This window comes from Calypte anna, chromosome 21 (assembly GCF_003957555.1).
Source record: "Calypte anna isolate BGI_N300 chromosome 21, bCalAnn1_v1.p, whole genome shotgun sequence".
In the NCBI taxonomy this organism is placed as follows: domain Eukaryota; kingdom Metazoa; phylum Chordata; class Aves; order Apodiformes; family Trochilidae; genus Calypte; species Calypte anna.
Genome location: NC_044266.1, coordinates 363,176 through 376,107, shown reverse-complemented (window position 1 = coordinate 376,107; position 12,932 = coordinate 363,176). Strand labels below are relative to the sequence as shown.

Genomic DNA, 12,932 nt, shown 5'->3' with positions numbered 1-12,932 from the left:
TCCTGACCAAGCAGCTTGCACTTCTGTACCCAGGAGAAGCTCAGCTCCTTGGGTCTCAGCTCTGTGTGTATTTCACATTCTGCTTGACAAAGAAATTTGACTTATTTTTTCCCATTTGTTGCTGCTGGGCAGCTTCACATACATACATTTCCACGAGGTGTTTTGTTAGAAGAAAAAGCAGAGCAACAAAATCAGCACTTGCACCTGATAAACCTAAATCCATGCTTTTTCTTTGTTTTTCAGAGATATAATAAAGCGAATAGATCAGTCAGAGTTTGAAGGGTTTGAGTACATCAATCCCTTGCTGCTGTCAACAGAGGAGACAGTATGAAGGAGTCACTTCTTCATCATGGACAATGTGAATGACCTTTGAATTTATCCTTAACCACAGTATATGCATGCGAGGCTGGGGACTGTAAGAGTTTGGATGGAGACCAATGATTTTTTTTAAAAATTGCTGCTGAAAAATCAAAGACAAGAAATGATGATTTTGGTGGGTGTCTTCTGCCACTTAGTGATTCTTAAGGTCTGGGCACTGACAGAACTGGCTTCATTAATGAAGGAATTTGCATTTTGTGCCTGTTTGATGAAGGATTGAAATGTTCATTGCATCCCTGGACAAGGAGATTCCAAAAACCTCCATCTACAGACTTTCTACAAACATTTGATGCAATGAGCTACCAACTGAAGAATATTACAGTGTAACATCCTGAAGAATAAAATATATTACGGTGGTGTTGAAGCTTATTTTTGATGCCTTTTTTCACAAGTGGTACCTGTCTAAACGTCTCAGATATATTTAAAAGGAGTTGTGTTTTATTAGCAATCAAATCATAAATTTGGGTACAAGATTTAAGTGCCTAAATGGACAAACTTCATTGAAGAATTATTGCATATTTGGAACGTTCTTAAACCTGGTAAGTTCTGCTTGTTAATACTAAGTAACCATTTACATATGGAATATACAGTTCACAGCTGCAGCCTGATAAACCTTTTTATCTTTCTAGAAATTAAAATGCAGAGTGATTCAGCAATATAAATTCCAAATTAGAATTTACATTATCAATTTCAAAATCTGTTGTTTTAAACTCCAAATTCACCAAAATGTGTAGATTGAAGAGAACTAAATTTGCACACAAAGAATTTCTGAAGATACTTAACCAGTGCCTACAGCTACAAAGATGTGTTGTATATTAGATTTTTGAAAAGTATTTTTATCAACAATACAATTATTCAGAAATAGAGCAAAAGTGTATTAAAGCATAGCCTTAAAGTTTAAATAGTAAATCTAGAATAACCATAATATAAAATACATTTTCCTGATAAAGCACACCTCCTACCTGTGGTAAACAGTCTGCTTACAATTACTCAATGTGTATTAATAACTAATCATTCTATGTAAGAGGATGGGATGTTTTGGTAAAATGATTTGCATCAAAGTAGTACATTTTTTTAATGGAAAAAAATACCTAAGAGACTGACTAACACAAGGGAACTATCAAATCCCTTCTAGTGGAAGGAGCTGGGGGGGAGGTAGGGAAGGGTTGTGCTCCATCAGAAAGGTGGGTGCTGCCTTTGAGGATCAGTCAGCCTTCAGCTGCCTCCCGAGCAGCAGCAGCAGGGGCAGCTCTGCTCCTGCTGGAGTTGGGGTTGTGTGGGTTGTACAGACTGGGGGAAAAAAAAACCATGAGAAACCCTGTGCCATGCCATCTCGCCTAATTTGGTGTAAAATGCAGGATAAATTGCACCCCTTTCACTCTCTCCACATTACCATATGGTTTTCTCAGGGTACAGCATTGCATTAGGTGCTGAACATGACATCTTTGGGATTCACATCCAAGTCATGAGGTGCTAGGACGAGACTGCCAAAACATTGTTTAAAACTTTGAATTAATTGTTACCAATCTACATTTCGTATCCCCTCATTAGCTGCCTTTAGGCAGACCTGTGGTTGTTGAGTTGTATGAACCCCATTCAGATCTAAGTTGTGGGTTTCTCTCTGTTGGGCTGTAGCTTTTCATGTTAAGCAAAATGTGTTTTAATCAGCACTAAGTAATTTAACCAGTAAGTACTTGCCTCAAATGCCTGGAGTTTAGATACTTTATTACCTACTAAAGGAAGCATTTACATTTTAAATGTAATCCGGCTTTTTTTTAATTACTCCCTTTTTCCTGACAACAATTTATCCTGAATAGTTTTTCTTTCAGTGTTTTCAACTCCCCTGGTAATAAAACTGATCAGTAGTTATCTGAGTGAGTGCAGGCAGCTCATGAATGGGAACTCAACGGACTCAGCTGTCCTTGGACATGCCAGGGCAAAGGACCTTAAATGGAAATATTAGACACGTGGGTTGGGTTTTCTTAAACCTTTTTTCTAGGTTTCAGAACATTTTGGGAGGGAGGGAAGGAAGAACAGAGACACATTTGCTAAACAAACATTGTAAAGAGTACTTGATTTTATTTAAGAATTTACAGGAATTTACAATGTTGCTGTGTTGCCAAATAGTTTGCTGGATACAAGTTTGGTTGCTCATGTGCAAGTGTTTGAATAATGTTCTGTTCATGATGAAGGGGAAATTTTTTTATATAAAGTACTTGTTTTATAAATAAAAGATAATGAAGGATGTAATTAAATGTGTGGTTTGGAAAAAAAATCCTAATATATTACAAATGGATCTGGTAATGATATATAGTTGTCTTATTTGAAATAGTAAATGAAAATTCTAGCTAATTTAATGATTGTAAAACAGTAAATATGTTCTTGTAGTTTTGTATAATTAATTAGTTGGGATCTTTGCTGACCAGTTTTAATTGTGCAGAAGATGGTATACTAATCCATAACAGCTAAGATCATTTATATTCTTGCACATCTATTAAAGACTTTAATGAAAAAGTTAATAGACTGTTATTATTTATCAGTCAACTTAGCCACGTCCAACTGCACTTTTTGGAGACCCCATTTTAAATTAAATCTATAGGATTCCTCCTGTATTTTGATCCTACATTCTATGGTTACTGAGCTGCATGTGAACTGTGTGTTTTTAGGGTCCAGGGCAGAGGTTTCTTAGGGCTGGAAACCCTTCAGGAACTGCAGGTGGAGTTTCTCTCCTCTTCCCATTGTGCCCAGCGTGGTGATCACTGTGTCCCAGCAGCACAATCCTGGCTGCAGCCCTTGGACAAGGACTGGGGTTTGTGAGGCTGTGGCTGCAGAGGGTTGTCCTGCAGAACAGGAGACCCTGGTCAGTAAACAATTAGCTGTACCTGAGGGAAATGAACAACCTGCTCTACTTTAGCTAATTTGTTCCTACTCAGCCAGCACTGAGAGTCATTTGCTTGGTTCATGGAAAAGGTTGCTTTGCTCAAGCTTACCAGATGTTTACCTGCTGCTGCTAAGAAGTTACCAAATAAGAGAGGAGTTCTCAGAGGTGTTCCCAGAAGCTTCTGGCCAAAACAAACTCTCAGGTGTTCTTTATTCTCAGACATTGATGATTCCTAAGCGGGGGAGAGGTAGGGAACTGATAGAAAACAGCTTTTTGCCAGACTAAATCTTGTTTTGTATTTCAGTGTTGTGAAACTGGCAGGAAGAAGTGAGTTGGGATTAGTCATGTTAATCAGTGAATGCTGACTTTGTGGGTTTCTAAGTACAGGTTATGGATTTAGTTGTGTTCCTTCTTAGAGATGAAAATAACAACACCTCCCCACCACCACCTTTATTTGCTCTGGGTTTTATTATAATCACAGAATCAGCTGTACAATCATGTAAGTTATTAGACACTATAATAGTTAAAAATGCTAAGCTTGACTGACTTCATAATAAAGCTTATTTTCATAGATTACCTGTTCAGAGAAAGATATTAGTAAACTGGATCAGATTAAACGAATCTTCTTGTGCAGCTGCTTTCATCTGCATCTGAAGATTCAGAACTGTGGTGCAGACAAAACAGGTTCTACAGGGATTTACAGCAGTATTTTTATTTTGGAAGGACCAAGACCCATTTCCTGGGCATCTCTGGGACCTGCTCTAGCACCATTTTCAACATTGGAATGATTTTACATGTATGTAAAAGGACTGAAAATGGAGACCCCACACTGGCAGAGGGCACTCAGCCTTCTTCTATTTGTGATCCTCAAGTAAGTCTGAGACAAGAATGTGCTTCCTTGACACACCTTTTCCTGTGAGAAAAGCTCATCCTGGGTCTTGTTCCTTTGCTCTTCATTCTCCTGGATTTACCACATGACATCATCAGCACTCTCAGACAAACACTTGGCAAGGTGGCCATCAATATCCATTTGTGACGCTCTGCAAACACAGAATTTGTTCAGTGAGAAACAAAGTCAAACCCTTTTATTTACACTATTCTTCACTCTCATTTTCTAAGCAATCACAGAAATGCTCCAGTAGCTCAATGGGTGGGTAAGTTATTCCTGGGCTCAGATGTGCTGCAGAATCTGCCACACTCTTGCAGCTGCCTTGACCTGCTGCTAGAGTGTTTGTTAATGACATTTACTAGAAGAAAATGTTCAAATTTAGCTTTTAACTATCCAGAATGCTGCACTGCAGTAAGTTTTAGATTATACCAGATTTTTTTTGGTGAAATTTGTATTTAAAAATTCTAATTCTGCATATGTTAGCAAGGTTTATCAGAGCTTTTCTTCTTGAAGCAGTATAATCTACTAATCATAAACTCCTAAGCTGAATTAGAAGTAATTCTGACAGTTACTTTACACTCGTTTTGTTTCATTATTTGGTATATAAACAACCAGAACCACTAAGGGGTTTGTATACTGTGAAGTTATTAAAAAGACTTACGTGCCACTAAACTGCATCAGACACATGGGACAACTGTCAAGAGTTGAAGATCCTTCACTCTGATTTTCCATCTTCTCTTTGCAGCTCTCAGTTCCAGATGCACTCACCAGAGGAGGTGCCTCTTCCCCAGGTATGCATCTGGCTTCACCACACAAAATGTTCCCTTCATGTGTTTCTGTTTGAGGCTCTTTCCTATAATTTTCTTCTCTGTTTTCCTTGCTGTTCTGTATGCTCCCTCTGCAGTGCTGTTGAAAGCTAAAGGATATAGCAGAGCTTTGTGACAATGCCAAGGGGTGTGTAGAACTTCTCTGTGGAGGGAGTTTACATGATTTAGGACTTGCATCTAGTTTTGAGATGCATTTTCTGTCTTCCCCAACTATAGTTCTTATCTGATCTCTAACATCTACACAGTTTGTTTGCTCAGCTGAAGAAGGCAAACTCTGCAGTTCATCTGCTTGGCTCTGTTCTCTGTGCAGACAGTTGTTGGGGCTCTGTGTCAGGTGATCCTTTGGCTTCAGACTTTTTTCTTTGCAAAAAGATGGGAATGGTACCCATGGAAAGTCTTCTATTCCAACTGTAAAGACTTCTTGTTTCTGTGGGCTCTCTTCCTCAGAACTCTGTGACGCACACACACAGACACAATGTCTTCAAACAATGCAAATCAATCAATATGTAAAACTAAGGCTGAACATATTATAAAGACTGAGAAGGGTGAACTACACTGAGGAACTTTTTATTTACATCACCTCCAGCACTTGGACAGCAGTCAAGAACTTCCTGGAGTCTGTGCAATACTTGTCTTCCTTATAAATCCCAAACTGATACCATAGGTACTCTTAATATGTTCCATTGAGACTAAGGATGAAAACAACAAGCTGCTGCTGCTCAGGAAACTGAATTATACTTCAGGACTTTTTTGGTTTTTTGGCTTTTTTTTTTTTTTCTGTTATGATGTTGCCTAACCCTACCAGAGCAATGCACTGGCTGTTTCTGTGCCATTAACCTGTTACAGTTTTCACCCTTTTAGGGAGAGGCTGTGCTTATGAGCAGTCAGTGTACTTCCAGAGGTCAAAATGTTGTAAAGAATTTGCCATACTGCCAAAAGAGCCCCCAGTAGCTGTTCTCCTACCCTGTGGCACACAGTGCTACCCCACACCACTACAGGTAGAGAATAAAGACCTGAAAACCAACATCTGTTTAAAAGCCATTTCAGCTGGATTCCCCCGTTACCAGAATTGAGGCTGTCTTCTTGTAAGGAGTCCCCAGAGTGCAGGATGCAGCACGCTACCTTTCTAGGGAACTCTGGGAAACTGAGCACTGTTTGCCAGCTTGTGCACTGTAAATCTTGACTGATGTTTTTCAGTAACAAAGTCCACGGTTTTTCACACTCATTTAAGTCTTCTTTTTCAAACCAGGAACATCTGCCAGTCAGTGGCCTGTAAAGACAGAGACAGTCCAATAGTTTGAGGGTGGAAAAGAGGGAAAAAATATTCAGCATTGCTCTGTTTGCCACTTTTTGATTTACCCCTCCTGAGACACTTTCAAAAAATGTAGCTATCCTTAACTGTGATTTATCAAAGCAAAGGTTTCAAAATTCTAGTAGCTGAGAGTGGCTCAGCCTTCCAGCCCAATTCAAGGGTTGTTTCCTTTTGTGAATAGTTAAGCACAAGGTAGGGATTTTATGATTTGAAACTGCATCTAAATTTTCCATTTGTACAACAGAAAACTCTTACCTATTTTCTTTTGATCAAGTAGCACTGTATGTGCCAAACCAAGAATAACATCTGACAACCACATCAAACCACAGGTACATAAAAAGTATTAGTCAATAGAGACAAGTATATAAATGCAGATCTTTTTAGTTTAAAAGAGAGGCAAGACAGCCTGTGGAGGTAAGAAGATGTAGCTGTTTATAATGGTATTTGTTCATCAAGGGGACCTCCATCTAGCCTGGACATTATTCAGCCCATAAATTAATTTTTAGTTTACCATGGCTTACAGAACTTGTACAGCTATCAAAAAAATTCACTGTTTTTTTTTTTAAAATGTCTAAAAGCTGTTTTTGCTGCTTGCAAGAAATGAGATGTAGGTATTTATTACTGTGTAGGTATTACTACTGTGCCAAGTGAAGCACTCAAGTACAGGCAGTTTTTTTTCTTCTCAAATACTGAACTTGACACCTGCTGAACACAAAAATCACTGAAGTGTTTGCACTGAGGATGGCAATTGCATGGTTTCCACGCATACTTGGCCATTCCCATGCTGCCTTTTGAAGTTACTGATTACCTTTCTTAACAAGCTGATCAAATCGATTGTAAGAAACATTAGGAAGCCTTAACTATAAGAATTGGAATGTTTTTATATTAGTAATGATGTGTAACAGCAAATTCTAGGGCAGGATGTTGATGTCAGAATGCCATTTCCAGCATTCCCACTTCTCACTGATGTGTTTTCTTGGGTCCACTGTCCAGGAATGATGCTGCACTGAGAAGAAACGAGACAAGTCTTAGAAGCCCTCAAATATCGGAGCCACCAGCCTTTGGAGCCTGTTTTTGGAAGGGACAGAGCAGTGTGGTTGCTCATCCCCACAGCCTGGACCAGAACCGAACCACTCACTGTCTCTTTCTTCCACCCTCCCTCACCCAAGGGCTGGAAAAAAAGGAATTATTTCTGGTCTCATGTGAGCCTTATTCTGAAAAAAACTTAATTTTTTCATACATTAACATTTCAATTATTTTACTCATTAAAGGCAGGACAGGCAGTGTTTTATGGGCACAAAACTTCACCATCGATATAGAGCAGCGACCACCCCACACCTGAGGCGCAGCTGCACCCTCCCGGCTCGGGGCCCTTCCCTGAGGCCCCCGGGGAGCCTGAGGCGGGGCTGCCCCCATTCCCTCCGAGGGAGCCATTTCCCCACCCGGCCCGGACTCACTGGGGCGGCCTGGGGGACTCCCGGCCCGGGCTGTGCTCCCGGCTCCAGGCTGCCGGCGCTTTCTTGGCCTTGAGGCGCAGCTTGGCGGCTCCTTCCTCAGACATGGCCGAGGCTCCGGACCTGCCCAGCACAACCTCCGGCAGCAGCCCCGCGCTAGCACCGCCTCAGAGCTCCCTCTCGCCCCGCCGGCGGGAGGAGCTGACGGGCGGGCCTTTCTCCTCTTCTTCCTCTTCTCCTCCGGACAGCCCCGCTCTCAGGGCACGGCGTCTGGGCGGGCCGGGCGCGGCGACGGCAGCCCTCTCTCCGCCCTCAGAGCCCCTCTGAGGAGAAGCCTGCCCTTTCTGTGAGGAGAAGCTCTCCCTTTTTGCTGAGGGGAAGCTATCTCTTTCTCTGAGGAGAAACCCTCCCTTTTTTTGGGGGGGGGAGGAAACTAGCCCTTCGGCTGAGGAGAAGCTATCTCTTTCTCTGAGGAGAAGCCTGCCCTTTTTCTGAGGAGAAGCTCTCTTTCTCTGAGGAGAAGCCCGCCCTTTTTCTGAGGAGAAGCTCTCTTTCTCTGAGGAGAAGCCCGCCCTTTTTCTGAGGAGAAGCCCGCCCTTTTTCTGAGGAGAAGCTCTCTTTCTCTGAGGAGAAGCCCGCCCTTTTCCTGAGGAGAAGCTCTCTTTCTCTGAGGAGAAGCCCGCCCTTTTCCTGAGGAGAAGCCCGCCCTTTTCCTGAGGAGAAGCCCGCCCTTTTTTAGCTCCTCCGCTTCAGTCAGCGCTGCGCCGAGGTCGGTGGTAACCGCAAACCACGAAGTCCTCGTCTGCCTCTAAACCCATCCTTTTTACACCTTACACTTGGTGACTTTATAGCATTTTGGTGTGTTTGGGGCTTGGCTCTGGAGCGGTGGCAAAGCGCTGTGTCCCGTTTGTGTTGAGTTGCTGAGGAATGTTCTGGGCTGCAGGATAATGGCGGGCGGGCGGCCCTGCTCGGCCGTCCTGCAGCTGGATTTTTGATACCCAGGATCTGATCACTGTGGTGTGAGGCTGAAACCAAAGTTTGTTAATCGAAGTAGCGAAGTAGCTTGGGAGCGCATTTGATCTAATTTGTCTTCCAGGAACTTGTGATTTTTTTAAATGAATAGCTAGTGTAGTCAGGCTGCAGCCTTTTCAGAAAAGAGGCATAACAGAGAAACCCAGTCTTTGTAAATCTTCACTAGATAAAAGGATCAGAAAGTAAGTTTGCCAATTAAATTTTTCAGAATTAAAGCAAGAGTAATTGTACAAGGAAATAAAAATTCTGTTTGGTAATGTTTATGAGGGAGAACTGGTAAAGCACATGCTTTTTCATAAAACCAGTTTACTAATTGGATAAAGATTAATCCATTTTTGGGTAGGATAAAAAGCTTAGAAGTATAAAGACTTTGATTGCTAATGTGAACACTAAGTTTCTCCTATAGATAGCCAAGGTGAAAAATAATAATTTTTTAAAAATAGCAGAAAACAGTAGTCATATAAGAGTGCTTGCATTTCTGCTGGTGATAGGCAGTCTTCAATGAGACTGAAATTCAGGAAGAAAGAAATAAGTATGTAAAAGCCAATCACTGTCATTTAGACTGACATACTCCCATATTATTTGTTACAGCTACTGCAGTACCCAAGAAACACCAGGACAGTTAGTGTTCTACCCTTCATTTTTGTTGCCATGTAGAAGCTGCTTCCCAGTGAGATAAAATGAGGTTCCAAGAAACAGGTCCTCCTTTCTGGCTTTGGCAGGAAAGGCATTCTCTGAAAAGTTCCAGACAGAGCAAGGTAAGCTGAACAGAGGCAAGGGGTGAATAATCTAGATTTTAGGCCTGAATAACCTAGATTTTAGGCCTGCTGTGGAAAGAAAGATGGTGGTGGCAGCAGACACAGAAGAAAGAATGGCAAAAGGAAGTGTATATAAATAAAGCAGACATGCAGATTGAAAGAGAGGGGATTTGTCATATAGGTGGTTGAAAATGAGATCATAGAGGAAGGGCAGAAATTTGATTTCATAACTGCTGATGCTAATTGAAGAAGACAACCTAAAAAGTATTTCATTGTGTGGGTTGTTTGCCAGCCTTAATAACTGCTGAGAGTTATCACCACTTGGCGGCAGCAAACAATATAAAAATCTTACTTAAAAAAATCTGAAAGGCAGGGGAAGCTCTCAGATTGAGCTCATGTCTGTAGGCCTCTGTAGGTATTTACAGGTGCATCTATGTTAATGATTGCTTATGTAACAGAGTTTCTTCTTCTGTTTCTGTGATGTTTGGGTTAGTGTTTTATGTGTCTTATGACTTCTTGGACACAACAGTCCTCTGCTCAAAAATCATGCATTGTGCCAACAGCTATTTTGTTAGATGTGACTTCTCCTTATAGAGCAATCAGAAGCCTGGTCTGGTTCTCCTGCTGAAGGTGTTGCTGTGTGGTACCATTAGCACTGTGAGCCATGCATTAAAGCCTTTGCAAAAGCTTTGTTATGGGCAACCATTAAAACATGGTTTCTGTGCAGTAGTAGCCACAAATAAAAGAATATAATAAAAAGAACGGTGGAAATTATTACTTCGGCTGCTGATTGTAAAAAGAGGAAAAAACTTTGCTCTGTAGCAGTTATAACTGGTAAGTGTCTGTATCTTATGGATATACCTGAAAACTAGATGCTGTAGGATTATTTTGTTTTTTCACTGTTAGGTGTTCAGTGCATGCCTGTTATAACCTGTGAGGGCAGGCATGACAGCGACTGATTTTCTTCTTGCTCTATCTGCTTCTGTCACTACCTGGAGATTTGAAATGAGCATTCAAATAATCTCAGTCCATTCTGTGTACTTGGTATTTTTCATCTGCATCTTTCCAGAATTAGTAAAGTACCTGCAGCATAGAATAGATCACTTGCAGTGTAGAATAGGGCCTGCTCTGGCTTGTCTACTGTTGCCTTCACTGACGTGGAAATCCTATTACTTCTTACTTGACTTTGGGACTTGCATAACTTAACAATTAGAATATTTTGTGATCTTAGGAAAAAGTTCTCATTGAAATGCAAAGAGTGGTCTTTATCATCATCAGCCTTGACTGGATTTGAGCCAGCGGTCAACAGATTTGAGCTTTTGGAAGCTAGAATGCTTCTACAGATTATCTTCAGGGATTTCCTTGTAAATGGAGTGCCAGCACGTGCAGTTATCCATTCCCTGTAGAGACTCATCAAGCTGCACATGCTTAATCTTTACTCACATGGTCCCCAATTCTTGCTGTTAAGTGGGCCTCAGTTTTAACTTTTGCTCTCAGGAAGAAGGGGCTATTATAACAAATTCTAATCCTTTTGCAGTTCCACAATCTCTAAAGCCTATAAATTGCCTGCCAAACAAACCAAGTGATCTTTTCCTGGGCTGAGGGAAAGAGGAGAGTGTAAAACGCAGGTGCCAGCATTTGCTGGGGAAGAACTGGTACATTATCAGCTAATCCGCCTTTTGCTATTTCTGATTTCCTACCCAACAGCTGCAGTGCTGAATGAGAGCTGCTGCATTTGGGAAGAATTAGAAAGCCTGGCAATGCAGGGTCTCTATTACAGATAGAACAACTCACAGACAGGGAGGAGATTTTTGCTGCCGGTGTAGAATTTGGAGTGCTAGGCATTTTATAGCCTGGAAAAATTATAATTTTCAGCTGTTGTTATGGAGTAATCAATGAAAAAGAGATGCCATAGTTTCTGCTAGGTTTCTCTCAGAGCCTGATGTAATGGTAGGCATAAGCTATTATTTTTCTTTAATGTACCATTTTGAGGCTAAAGCATATGCAGGTTTCAATAAAACTTTTTTTTTTTTATAGTGACTGACGCTTGCAGATAGTTTGAAGTCCTTAGGAAATACCTTTGGCTCTGTAGTGCGTAGAGAAAGCTCCTGTATCAGATAAAAATGTTTGGAATAAATTGTGCCTTGATAGATAATGGAAAGATTTTTATGTTTTAATTATTTTATCAGTGTTTGTTTTAGGAGTATATGTTGGTAATTTTTTGTCCTTGTCAAATAATCTGTGACTTCACTTAAGGGTCTGCTAAATGTCATAAAGGAAAATGTTCCCAAAGATACCACAGGAGACTGAAGTATGGATAGCAGAGCATCAGTGGAAGCTTCTGCAGTAAATGAATTTTACAGTGTTATCTTCTTTACAGCCTAGTGGCAGCAAATGTAGCACTGGAAAGAGCAGCTCAGTCATATTGGCTCACTCAGGATAGTGCTGATCACTGTCTGTAGTGAAAGGGGAAAGTATGACTATTGCCATCAACATGGTGTGTTACAATTCAAGCCACAGAATTATGAAAGCTGTGTAAGACTTCTAAACAGTTAGGAGAATAAAGGTGACATGCAGTTTCAGTTTGGGAAGTGCAGGCTCATTGCTGTTTCCAGAGAAGGTGGGCTGAGTGGAGACAGTTTGTAGGCTCTCCCTATTTTCAGTTGTAGCTGACGTCTTTTCAATGAGAAGTCATTTCTCTGGTAGCTTACCAGAGCCTGGGTTTGTTAGTGTGCAGAGTCCAGTGCATAACTCATCTTTTCCTACTCAGCCTGCCCATTTCAAGCATAAGGACAGGTCAGTACCTGTGGCTGTGTACAAAAAAACCCAAGCCTGGTGACATTTATATGCCAAGATGGAAAGACCTAAAAAGAGGATTAGGGAGACTGGCAAGGCATTTGTGGGTACTGGGTTGCCAAGGAGGCGTATTGTATTGATGCAGTTGCCTGGGAAACATTTAAAAATACATTGAATGGAAAAGCATATGTGATGTGCCCACAAGTGTTCTGTGTGAATGAAATGCCATGGCTGATGATGGCACCAGGAGGCTGTTACTATTACATGTGAAGATGCTGCAAGGGATTTGGGGCTTTTTATTCTTTTGTGGATTTGGCTGGGTTTTTTTTTTCCCTTCCCATACCCTATTTGGGCACCAAAAGGAAGACTCTTTTCCTCTTGGTCAGTGGATCACAGGAGATGCAGAGAAAGGGTACATACAGTCAGCAGCAGTGGCTGGAGATGAGAGCAATTTGGCTTCCTTTAGGCATCTTAAACCAGTTAGCAAGAAGCCTGCACAATTCCCCCTCAAAAGTAACAACACCAGTGCTGAAACTCCTACCACCTAAAGACAAACGTTTTGCTTAATGTTACGACTGTCATTTGTGCTAAGATTTTATTTGGAA

At 41.2% G+C, this 12,932-nt stretch overlaps 2 protein-coding genes across 3 annotated transcripts in view; one reads left to right on the top strand and one right to left on the bottom strand.

The window, feature by feature from the left end:
• Window positions 1-2,897, top strand: part of PRKCZ (protein kinase C zeta) — a 38,941-nt gene extending 36,044 nt beyond the window's left edge. The window contains exon 19 of the mRNA XM_030463679.1: window positions 244-2,897. Within this exon, the coding sequence (XP_030319539.1) occupies window positions 244-331 (88 nt within the window). The 3' untranslated portion in view covers window positions 332-2,897. The remainder of the gene's footprint in view (window positions 1-243) is intronic.
• A 604-nt stretch (window positions 2,898-3,501) lies between these two features.
• Window positions 3,502-7,945, bottom strand: FAAP20 (FA core complex associated protein 20). Of its 2 annotated transcripts, none has more exons than XR_003988469.1 (4): window positions 7,745-7,945; window positions 6,040-6,245; window positions 4,810-5,426; window positions 3,502-4,299 (listed from the first exon to the last, which is right to left on the bottom strand). XR_003988469.1 is itself a non-coding variant. In XM_030463681.1 (4 exons), the coding sequence occupies exons 1-4, from the start codon at window positions 7,846-7,848 to the stop codon at window positions 4,227-4,229; spliced, it is 942 nt and encodes a 313-aa protein (XP_030319541.1). In that variant the 5' UTR covers window positions 7,849-7,945; the 3' UTR covers window positions 3,502-4,226. The 2 variants fall into 2 exon arrangements, 1 of the variants encoding a protein (XP_030319541.1); XM_030463681.1 differs by having other exon boundaries at window positions 6,098-6,245.
• Between the last annotated feature and the right edge of the window lie 4,987 nt (window positions 7,946-12,932).